The sequence below is a fragment of the Rhea americana genome, unplaced genomic scaffold, assembly GCF_003343005.1.
Source record: "Rhea americana isolate MKP2758 unplaced genomic scaffold, rheAme1 scaffold_140, whole genome shotgun sequence".
Lineage (NCBI taxonomy): Eukaryota > Metazoa > Chordata > Aves > Rheiformes > Rheidae > Rhea > Rhea americana.
Window position 1 is genome coordinate 1349839 of NW_028185484.1, and position 12158 is coordinate 1361996.

Genomic DNA, 12158 nt, shown 5'->3' on the forward strand with positions numbered 1-12158 from the left:
ATTCCCAGAAGTGGGATCAGCTGTTCTAYTCTGGCTGCTGTTGCTAAAGTACAGGAATTGTGTCATAGTGGTCTTTTTTTTTTCACTGCACAGAAGACAAACCTCTTGTCAGAATAGTGTCCTAGCTGTGTAGCATTCTGTTGGAAGCACTCACTGAAACTCAGTTGTTTTGAGGAGCTTTGGCTGTGAAATTTCCCATTCAAACCTTTGGACAAAGGCATCTGGAGCATGTATACATAGACTCAGCTTGAATATGAACCTGTTCTAACGAATAGATTCACTGAGGCTGACAATTTGGAAATTTTCCCAGAGTTTTGCCCAGCTAGAGTTTGTTTATGCGTGGGAAGCAGAAAGAGAAGGGGGAAAAAAAAGAGAAAGGGAAAGGAACATGTTAAATAAAAGAGGACAACATAAGAGGGAAGTGATCCCAGCTTTGGGCTAGATATCATAGAGAAATGAATTTACCCTCTGCTTCTCGTTCAAAACCCCAGTAATAGTTGCTTATTAGTGGCATCTTCTCAGCTATCAGTAGGACCAGCATGAGCTTTTTGATGCAAGCAATCACAGATGTAGCCAGCTTGGCAGAATCTCATTTTAAACTGAATGTTGTGTCTTTTTGATGGTTGTTGGTGGCCTGTTGGTGGACTCACTCCAGTTTCCAGTAGACAGATGGTTACAGAAGTTCTGCTACAGATGGTGCATCTCTGCCGTTATTAGCAGTCTTGACAGAGATGTCAGTGACCCAGTGGGCCATAGAAATGGACTGACCTTGTTACCTCTGGGCAGTGACTCTCCTGGGTCACAGTTGGAGAGACAGTCTGTGTGGGGGCCATGTGCTCCACCATTTGTGTGGAAAGGAGAGCAAATTCAGAGAGAAAGATCTACCCACTTGAACACTCACTTGAAAATGAAAAGCAAGGAGAAAAGGAATTGTTGATAGGTCAGAACATGCCAAGTGGCTTAGTATCATACTTATCCTAGCTCTGTTCTGTACAGGAGATCCTTACAAGCAAGTCCTTGACATGGTAGCTTTTCATGAATATCCCAGGGTGTTTTCCATGCCTGAACTCAACACAATTCAGCAGCCTCCAGAGTCGGAGTGATCTTTCCRTAGCCTGGAGATGAATACTCGGCTAGTCAGCATGTGGGACACTGCAGACCTTTCTCACTGGTAGTGGCTGAAGGAGTTTCACATCACTGAAAGATATCAGGGTGAGCTTTTCTCACTCCCTGCCCATCAAAGATGAGGATTGATTTAGTAGTTGTCAGCGAACTCTCAAGGGGCTTTTGTTCCTGTCATTACTTTAAATCTAGTAGCTCTGGTTTTACTGAAGAGGCTGAGGCACTCTGTGGTAGCTAGAATAAGTGAGTGGAGAAGAATGTATATATGCATAGACTGAGAGAAAAAGTGGGAGTGAGTCAGTGCTTGTGGAGGRGAAGGGAGTGTAATGGGGATGAAGAGACAGACTGCAAGATTTTCCCACRTTTTCCCTCTGTCTCAGTTTGCACAGGACTTCCCCGCATCCCACAAGACCCAGGCCAGAGCAGAAATTTTCTAAATTTTGAGTGAGAGTCTTCCTCATCTTTAGAGTCTGAGCACAACATTATTTGACAAGTAAGAAGAACATCCTTGTAGCAGCAAGCTTGACACAGCACTCTATCTCTGCCTTTACTGCAGATTTATCATCTGGTACAACCTATAAATGCCTGTGTATTTTCCCTCTCTACTGTGACTTTTTTGACCAGATAGTCTGGATAGTAATTATGATTTCTTTTTGTGGAACGTCTCTGTGTTGGAGAARAGGAGATGCAAGGAAAAAAGGAAGCATGGCATGAGGCCGTATTCGCTTAACAGGGAACTTCTGACTGAGCTAAAACATAAGAAGGAAATGTCTGGGAGATGGAAGCTAGGTCAGGCTACTGAGGAGGAGTATGGAAGTATTGCCCGGGAATGCAGAATTGAATTAGGAAGATCAAGCCTCAGCTGAAACTGAGACTGGCCAGGGATGTGAAAGGCAGGAAGAAGGGTTTGTATAGATACATTGGCAACAAAAAGATGAGCCAAGAAAATTTTAGCCGAGTGTTGAATGGGGAAGGTAGCCTGATGGAGAATGGCATACAATTTTTACCTTAGTCTACTGACAGAGTTTGCTCCCAGGCAAGGGACTCAAGGCAAGGGACCTAGTGGCAGAATCCGGGGAATTAAAATATAGCAGAGGAAGAAAGAGCTAATGACCATTAAGTAAATACCTGTCCATGGCACCAAACRGGATGCATAAAGGGTGGATGTTGAGGTAGGTAGCTGGCTGTTCTTACTGTGAAGACACTRTCATTGGAGGAAGTTTGTGATGACCTGAAGAAGGCAAGTGTTACACTCATCTTTAATTATTCTCAGCCCCTAGGAAGATTAAGGAGCAGATAGTTATGGAAGCCATTTCCAGACAACATGATGGGTAGGAAAGTGATTGGGAATAGACAGCATAGGTTTATTGAGGGCAAATTGTGCCTGACCACAGACTCTGCCTGCTTTCGTAAGGAGATGACTGGTTGCATGGACAGGAGAGAGTAGTGGATATTGTGCATATTGATTTTGCCAAGCTCTTTTATACAGTCTCCCATAGCATCCTAGTGTCCAAACTGGAGAACTGTTGACTGGATTGGGGGACTCCAASGTGTGTTAAAAGCTGGATGGAATATCACGGTCAAAGGCTAGCGGTCCACAATTCGAAGCCTAACCAGCAGCTAATTGCCAATGGCATATCTCAGGGGCTCATACTAGGGCCAATACTGTTTGATGTCTTCATTACTGACCCGGACAGTGGGGCAAAATACAGCTTTGGCAGGTTTTTGAATGACACCAAATTGAACGGAGTGGCTGATATGCTAGAGAGCAGCACTGTTATTCAAAAGGGCCTCCACAAACTGGAGTTAGAGCTGAAGAAATGGTACAACAAGGACAAGTGAAGAGCCCTGCACCTGAGACAGAATAACCATATGAAATAGGACAGACTAGGGACTAGCTAGATTGGCAATACCTCTGCTGAGGAGGCCATAAGGGTCCTAGTGGGCAATGAATTAAACATGAGTCAGCAATAGACCCTTGCAGTAAAGAAGGCCAACCATATATTGGGYTTCATTAGCAAGAAAGTAGCCAGCAGGTCAAGGGAGTTGGTTGTTCCCTCTACTTGACAYTTGAAGCTACATCTGGAATACCATGTCCAGTGCTGGACCCTCAAAACAAGAGAAYGGTCAACTAATTGGAACAGGYCCAGTGGGTGCTTAGAGAGAGCRAAAACATGATGTGCAAGGAGAGGCWAGGAAACAAGACTYGTTTAGCTGGAGAAGAGGAAGCTATTACAGAGGAGCCAAAGTATAGATAGATTGATATAGATAGATGGCTCAATACCCTCYGACTACAAATGGGACAGAATTCAAGTGATCCACAACATTACACTGAGCCCAGTATAGTGGGGTAGTCTGGGATCAAATTGGCCCTCAAAGGAACTGAAGGATAGTTTTGCATGCASCCAACCTAGTTGCTAGTTGAGTTGGAAGCCCGAGTTTTGGAGAGAATTATGGGTGTGGGGTGAGTTTCAGGCAAAACTGCTTGTTAAGTCAAGTTTCTAAGAGACCCAGGAAAAGTTCAGGCTACTTCCAGTTTCCAGGATTGCATCAGTGACTCTTTTTATCCAGAAAAGCATATCCTCAGTGTTCAGGTTTTTCAGAAGATAAAACTCAGAGGGAAGTTAAAAACAAAWTTTTGCAGTGTCTCCAGTAAGTCTAAAGCACAGAGTCACCCTCGGCCCAGCATCAGGAGTGCTGAATGTGGTTRGCTTATCCTGCCCACCACACAAGAAATGCAGAACTCGGCAGCCAAAGCATGACAGATTCACTCTTGCTAAAATTACTTGATGAAATTAAATTCCTAATATTAGTAGTTGATATGTCAGGATATATACTGTAGGAAAATAATCCTACATTAGCCTCCAGGGATGAGCTGGTTGGTTAATAGATCTGTCTCTAATTTCTACAGGCATAGGAGTCTTTTCTTTATTCAGCTCATATTCAGGCAGAGCATTTACCAAGTCTCTGAGATTATTCATCTGGGCAAGTGTTGGTGTGGTCAGGGCCTTCCCTTTAATTTTATTAGGTACATAAAAGTGTGTTCAAAGAAATTTTCCTCTGGTAACCAGTGGTTTGAATTAATTGTCATGCACAAACTTCAGGAGCAAGGTGCTGTAGTGCAGCACACTGCAAATCAGAAATGACAAGTGGCTTGCTCCTGCAAGGTGCTAAAGGCAACAGCTTCCTAGCTTGGATTCCTAAAGTCCCAGACCCATGGCTGCTGTTATATATTTGGCCTAGTTTTGAGGAGTGTTAAACTTTTCCCCAGGGCAAATTGGAAAACAAACCACAAATACTTTCTTATTTCTGGGATGGGTTTTTCGGTTAAACAAAGTGGTATGCTGGATCACAAACATTTTGCTGTGAAAGTGCATGCATTTGTAATCTGCTTTCATAGCCAGCATGCCTGTGGCTCTTTTTTATAGGAATCTTTCCATGTGTGCATGTATATTTTCTTTTAAACTACTTTTCAAGTCCCTTTTCAAGTAAGCAGAGCTGAAAAAGACTTACAGCACTCAGTRTGTTTTAGAAATGTTTCAGACATATGAATCAGGATAGCATGTGTGTTTGCAGAGACTGGGATTAACAAGTGCAAGGGCCCTCAGTTATTTCGCTTCAGGATACAAGATGATCACCAACTAGCTGATCAAGAAGAATGCTGCTCTCGAGTTGGTTAATATTATACAGTGAAGGCTCTCAAGCATCCAGGTCTGCTTGTTGTGGAGACAAGGTACTGGACCAGGCTGGCCCCTAGTTTATTGACTCAGGCATATAACCCTAGCATCAGTGGAAGGAATGAGAGATCAGTCGACCGAGCACTACACATAGGCTTTTCTCCTCCCTTCTGCCCTTTTTCTTGACTATTCAGCATGCAAAGTCTGCAGGAAGTGGAAGGTCTTTTAGTGGTCTTGCAYAGGACCTGGCCTAGTGCAACCTGCATATGGTTGATGCCTTTCAAAGTAACTTAACGCAAGTTGTGACAGGACGGATCTCCCTCCCCCTTTTCTCTTTCTGCAGGTACATTCGCTCGGAGCGCTCTGTCATTCTTATCAACTTCTGCCTCTCCATCATTTCCTCCAATGCCCTCATTCTGATTGGACAAACCCAGACCCGGAATAAGGTAGGAGATTAGTTGGACTTTGTTTGTTTGTTTGCTTTTCCCATGATTTAGCACTGAAATGATCTATTCAGGCAGCACTTCCTCTTTTTTCTTCCATCTGTTAATTAGCTACATCTCAAAGACATGACTAAATGGCAGATTTCAATTTTCTCTCTCGCTCTCTCTTTGATAATTTGTCAGCGTCCTCAGGGCTTTGATTAAAACCAACGTGATATTTTTGAATATCTGCCTGGAGTTAGCTGGCACATGGCATAATGAAGAAACATGGTTATTTGTGAGGCTTTAACCATTTTATTTTCAAAAAATTAAAAAGAAARATCGCAACTTTCATTATCCAAGCTCCAAGCACTTGTCAATTGTTAATAAATACAGCTCCAAAAGCCACCCCTTTTGGAGCAGGAAATGCCGCCAGACCCACTGTACACATTGCAGAGCTGAGACACAGAAAACGTCAGGGACTCGCTGCAGATCACTGTGTGARTCAAGTGGTAAAGGCAAGAAGAGAACCTGGATTTTCAGGCCATGAATACTAATTGCAGAGTACATTCCTTTCCACATTATAGAGCGGGGTGGAGAAGAGTATATTGCATGTATGACTTATCTCCAGCTAAAGCACTTTCAATTTCCCTATTGGCATCTTGAATAACAAAATCACTGGTTATTATTAGAATTTTCATATTGTACATTTTCTGTCTCTCTRAGTGTTCAAACTATCCAAACTCTACTAAGCAGAAAACAGAGACAAAATTGACTTTCAGCTACATTTAGCGCTGAAGTCAAAATCAGAAGTCAAATTACTTTAACTTCAGTAGTGACCAATGACTAGCCCATTCATTTGAGCCTACCTTGGCAGCCAGAGCGTGTTGTCACTTTTAGACGCTTTTCTACAGACAAGCCTCAGGATTTAATGAATCAGAGAAACTCATTATCCTTTGGTTTCTACAGAGAGCCCTTCAGGTCAGGGCTAGGTTATGTTTTAGAGACAACTTCAGAGCTGCTTGAGTCATATGTGTGTAGAGAAGCAGGGAGAGATGCAGCCAGACAGCTTTATATCTATTAAGCAGGTGCCATTCAGAAACTAACTTCAGAAAGCAGTGCCGTCTGTCTTTCATGGCCAGCATGGTTTGCGTGGGGGAAGAGGTGGAGAAAAGATAAGACAAGCTCTGCACTTGCTTTCTCTGGATGCATTGTCTGAAATCCAAAGAAGTGTRTGTGCATAAGTACATGAGGGCTAGGAGCAACTTTCCATAGAAAGAAACACGATGGGGTACTTCATGTGGCAAACCGTGGCTGAACCTCCTCTTTGATTCTTTTTCTTCATCCCAGGAAAGGAGGAGAGTGTCTTCACCCTCTCCCACCCCCGTTAGAGTACAGTTATGTGCCTAGGTTTCCCTTGTGCTTTTTCTCACATTACTCTGGTTCATCATCAGAGCTGTTAGTGTAGATTCAAAGCTCCCGGCTGCAATTGCGTGAGGCAGATTAGCTCTTTGCCTGTAAATATGCATGAAACACCATAAATAGAAAGATTATTCTTGGATTTCCACTCAGCCATCTAGTAAACAGTCTCTGGCAGGAAACAGAGAAAGAAAATATACAGAGAAGTGACCAAGGCTTYCATGGAGTGTAAATTAGGAATTTATTCACATTCAATTATTGATAATGGAGCTTCTTAAAATGTTGGTGATTGATTTATAATTGCAGCTACTTTGGGAGAATTTCTWCAGTATTAGTTTCCCTGGAAATGACAAATTCTCCCTTAATTTCCATCCATGTAACCTCAAAGGCAAGACTCCATGCCTGGATTTGCTARGCTTTTTAAAGATGAAAGGCCTGAGAAAGGGCTAAATATTATAGTCAGCAATAACGTAATACAAAAGAAATGAATGCTGCATGAACGGCCCATATCTCAAAGGCATGGTTACGTGCTGGAAGGAAACAGATTTCTCCTCTTAGAGAAAAATAAGAGCTAATGGCCTTGACAGACTGACAAGCTCTGCTAGGTCTTCCTGCAACAATTTAAGACATCATACYCCTCTGCTCAGCCCTTTCTGGAGATTACTTTTTATTCCTTGCCGCAGCAAAGGTAGCAAAGCAAATATATGCCTGCTCTCCAGCTGGCTGAGTTCACAGCCCAGTCTCAGGAGTGTAAGTTGAGGCAGTGGGCTTTTGAGAAACTTGAAAGCCAAAGGCTATGTCCTGGGAGGTGTAGGACCACTGCTCAGTGAATTGCTTGTGTCACCTCCCACCTGTAGGTTGCTTTTTGCTGTCCTGCAGTGCAGTGGTGAGAAGCAGCTCTGTCAACAGAAGAATACACAGTGGTCAAAGTCACCGTATCAACCAGATCATATTTAAAGGTTGTGTGCATAGCAGCRGCTGGAAGTATTTGTCATCTCTGAAGTCTCAGAGAAAAGGCTGATGTCTGAGATGACTGGAAAATCGTTCTCACTCTCCCATCCTTCACTGTGGTATCTCCATAGGAGGGTTATGAAACCACGAGAGAAGACTCCCTTGTCAATYCCAATTCTGTACATAAAATTAGGCCCTTGCTCCTAATTGATTTTAAAGTAGTTCTGTGCACAATCATGAAATATAGATGCGCTTATATTTTTGCTGTGTTCTCCTCTCTTCTCCTCTTTCCCTCAAAACCACCTCATTAATATCTGATTAAGTAAAAATGCCTGGAAAATGTAATGTATGTCCCTGGTGGAAAATTGGAAAGCAAAGACTTTCCCCTTTACAAATTGCTGGTAAAGAGGGCAGAATTTTGTCGGTGGAGAGCTAATCAACAAAATAAAATCATCAATATGATTTCTAACATTGGCCATTTTTTTTTCTAAAATTAAAATCTTTTGAACAATATTYCTGAAAGCATCCTGTGTTTGTAACTCTTTTACTTAGGTCTATAAGTTGATGAATAAAACCACCTTTTTATGATTCTTTTTAAATATGAAATTTACTCAAAATTATCATATCGAGATGTATTATTTGCACTGAATTGTCATCCTGAATCCATTTATAGGCAGAATACTAAGGTTTCTGCTGTCAAATACAAATATGGAGCAAAACAGTAGTTCCTGCCTCAAAGATTATACAGTCCTACTTTTATTCACAACCTCTAATAACATCATTTTTTCCCAGTGTATGAATTGAAAGCAAAAACATACGTACACAAAAAAAAAAGTATATGATTGCTCTATGTTAAAAGATGATGGTGGATGAAAAAAGAGGAARGTTCATTGACCATAAACCCAAAGTTCATGTTTACTGGTATAACTGAAAGCCAAGAAATTCTGTATTATAACTTGCCCCTGTCTGCCCTGRGTAGCTTAAGTGATTTTTTCATCCAAAGTCACTTGGTAAAATCTGTTTGCTCTCACTTCTCCTTGGCAGCCATTGGAATTCATTTCCATCATTTTGTTCTTGAATATATTGATTCGCAGGGTCAAATTCTCTGATAATGAAAATTAAACACAAATCTGGTGGAGTTAGCAGAGCAGCACCAATTTGCAGCAGCAAAAGAATCGGCCTTACTGAGTTAAAAACAAAGAAGAGCTTGTCAGCTTTCCAGTCCATCTCCCTGGCACTACAGGATTGTTCTTCATAATACATTTGCTGGTACTTTCCCCAGTTTAATTTTAAATGGCTTAAGCTTCATGCATTTCCCTTGAGAGATTGCTCAGTGCAGTAGTAGAACTCACCATTATTCTAACATTTCTTTCCCCTCCTTGCCGCCTTTACTGCTAGTTACACTCTGCCCCTTTTGTTTTTAAGGTCCTTACCAACCACTAGCAGTGATGGYTTCACCCAGCCCTCACAGCTTAATTCTTTTATTCTGCAAAGAACAATCCTATTCTGGCAGGGACACAGCCTAAATTACCTTCCTCTGATTTCATTTCTATAGTTCTGTTGCTAGTAGCATGGTGCTTACAAACCTTTTGAGCTGAGATTAGTATAAGGTTTAGTAACTGATCTGTCCTCTCTGAAAGGATTGAAATAATGTTTTTGATCATTGGGAAAATKAATATGTCTCACAAAAGTCAAAAAATAAAGACTTTTGACTTGGATAGGACATGGGTTCAAGCATCAGTTCAGCAAAATTGTTAACCACAGGGTTATCTTTAAGTTTATGCTAAAAYGCAGTTGATTTCCATGAAGTACTTACATTTAAAGCAAATGCTTTAATTCTTTACCAGGTCAAAACTTGCAGGGGAGATTGCCTCCTCCTGGAGTGTCTTTTCATTTTCTGATTCCTGTGATCTTTCCTTCCAGAACCTGGTTTGGAAGCAGCTCCCTTTGCCTGCTGCTGTCCTCTGAGTTGCTCTCTCCGCCTGCTGCTCTTCTCACGTGTCCTCCTTTCCTCCTATCTCCAGGTGATATGCACGCTGGTGGCTGCTTTCTTGCACTTCTTCTTCCTCTCCTCTTTCTGCTGGGTGCTGACAGAGGCCTGGCAGTCCTACATGGCAGTGACGGGCAGGTTACGGAACCGCATCATCCGCAAGCGTTTCTTGTGTCTCGGATGGGGTGAGGATCGTGGGTCTGGGAATTAGCTCCCCTGAGGAAACCACTTTCCTTCTCAAATGTGTTTTTTGCCAGAGCTGGGGAGACAGGGAGAGTACATGCCAGAAGAGGGATGGATAAGCTGTGAAAGAATTTGTAGAGCACGATATCTCAAGAGGCAGTTACAGCCCTTTGGGGGATATCAAGAAGGGCTGAAATGGTTAAAAATACCTTGAGCAAAACTCAGTCTTAAGAAGTTCTACCTCTGTCCAGTCCATCCAAACATCGCATCAAACAGATGAGGCAAAACAGCGTTGCATTTTCAAAAAGTTTGAGAGTGTGTTAGGGTCAAATTCTTGCTTTTGCTCTTTCTTGCTTTCTCTTTTTCTCTGTATCTCCTTCAATGTTAAACCTGGAGTGAAGCAAGCTCTGAAATTCTGTCTCCATGGCAGCAGGGGCTCTGATAGACAAATAACCTATTAGACTGGTGCAGATGTTTGTAACTAATTTTTCTCCCTCTGCCTCTTCTGTATGTTTAATTTATCAGCCTTAAATGATGCATTCTGTAGTAGAAAACAAATACAAACCCGTAACCTAGCCTTTCAAAGCAAGAACAAGCTTGAATTTCAAAAGAGCAACTGAACAAAAAGTTGCTCAAAAGCAAGTAGGCAAAAAATAGAAAAGAGAGAGAGAGAAAGCACTGTGCTTCTAAGCTGTACGAGTGTCTCATTTTATTACCGAAGTCAAGCATTTTACCATAGACAAGATATTTCTGATGCTTATGAAGGGCCTTGATGTGATTAGTTCTGACACATCAAGAACCGTCTTTGTTCCAGCACCTGCACTCTAGGGTAAAGCAGTTTCTCTGTCCTCCTGATCATTTCACAGCCTACTTCATTTTACCTGTCCTGAGTAACCCAACCTGGTTAACCCGTTAGCACTTGGTGCTAAACAGATTTATTACTCCCTAGTGACTGTGCTGTGATGGGAAAATGCTCCACAGCCTAAAGAGGGTAAGATAGGCCTGCTAACATCAGCACAGTAACAGCACAAGTAGACTATTTCGGGCCAGATTCTGCTGTGAGATGCATTCTTGCAACACTTGTTTGGGAATGAAAAATGCACATGCATAATCAAAGCCTTATCAAATGATGCACTAAGTCCACGATGCAAATATGCCTCTCTCTGCCTGCAGATTCTGCTACAATAGAACAACTAAATGGTTCCCCCGACTTCACGCCTAGAAGGGATTCGTTTTCCTGAAAAATTGAAGAATGTGTCRTCTTTGGTTTTATAACACAGTATCTGTGCTTAAGAACAAGTTCTCATTCATATTTTTTCCTTAACTTATGACTGAAAACAAAATAGTATTGAACTATGATATTTTTGTGCAACACGAGAACCTAGCGACACACATGCAAAGCACAGGCTGCATAGTCTGCGTGTGCATTTGTGTGCTTGTGCGTATGTTTATATGCAAACACTGTGTTACTCAAGTAAGTTCAGAGATATGGAATACAGTAGACTAATAGCTTTTCTAGATAAAAAAAATAAAAAGTTCTTTTTCATTCTGATTTGTAAATGCTGGGACAAATAGCCATTAACCAAGAAAATTTTGAACAAACATTTACAGTTGTAATCTGTAGAGATTAAAGAAAAAWGCACCCTACATGTGTAGAAGCATAATTTCATCTGCTACTAAAATGTACTAATCTCTGAGCTAGGATACTCTGGTTAATAAATGATGCATAAAACAATTTAGAATAGATTAGAACAAGAAGTGAAGAACACTCCAGCCTGTTAAGGCAGCAAGGGAATTTCGGATATGCAGCACACTTAGACTTTAACAGCAGACTGGAATTAATGACCCCTCTAAGAGGAAAGAAGCAGAAAATATGTTTTAGAAAGCATAACCTCAAATAATTAGCACAATTCACTTTGTAATGGATTGATTCTTCCCCTTCTCCTTTATGTATTAAACRTTCTTCTAAGCCCCTGTTCTAGATTTCTTTGCCAAATTCTCAGCTGCTGTCAGTGAAGCTACAATGGTTTCTGTTAGCAGTGAGTTTTATTCCCAGTTTTTCTGTTCTCTTGAGTATGCAGCTTTGCCTCTCCAGAAAAAGGATTGTAGAGCTCATAGTAATTAGAAATATTTTAAATTATTTAGAACAGAAAGATGAACAATTCCCTAGAAACAATTCAGTCATCACATTTAATCCATGGGAAGAAGAAATCATTTTGTCATTCTTTATATGACCATATCATAGTTCCCACTATTGGATTTTTTATGCTGCCATAGCTCAGTCTCTGATTTAGTGTTCAGTTTTTCATAACAGTTATGGCTCTGGTTGTTATTAGTGAGTAACCTCTTTCAACRGAACATGATGAGCACATGATCTGATTCTCTTGCTGGACT

At 41.4% G+C, this 12158-nt stretch overlaps 1 protein-coding gene across 2 annotated transcripts in view; it reads left to right on the forward strand.

The window, feature by feature from the left end:
- ADGRB1 (adhesion G protein-coupled receptor B1) overlaps nucleotides 1-12158 on the forward strand; it is a 201995-nt gene that overhangs the window by 135301 nt on the left and 54536 nt on the right. For both annotated transcript variants that reach the window (XM_085298728.1, XM_085298729.1), the window contains exons 19-20: nucleotides 5143-5245; nucleotides 9616-9766. In XM_085298728.1, the coding sequence (XP_085154854.1) occupies nucleotides 5143-5245; nucleotides 9616-9766 (254 nt within the window). The remainder of the gene's footprint in view (nucleotides 1-5142; nucleotides 5246-9615; nucleotides 9767-12158) is intronic.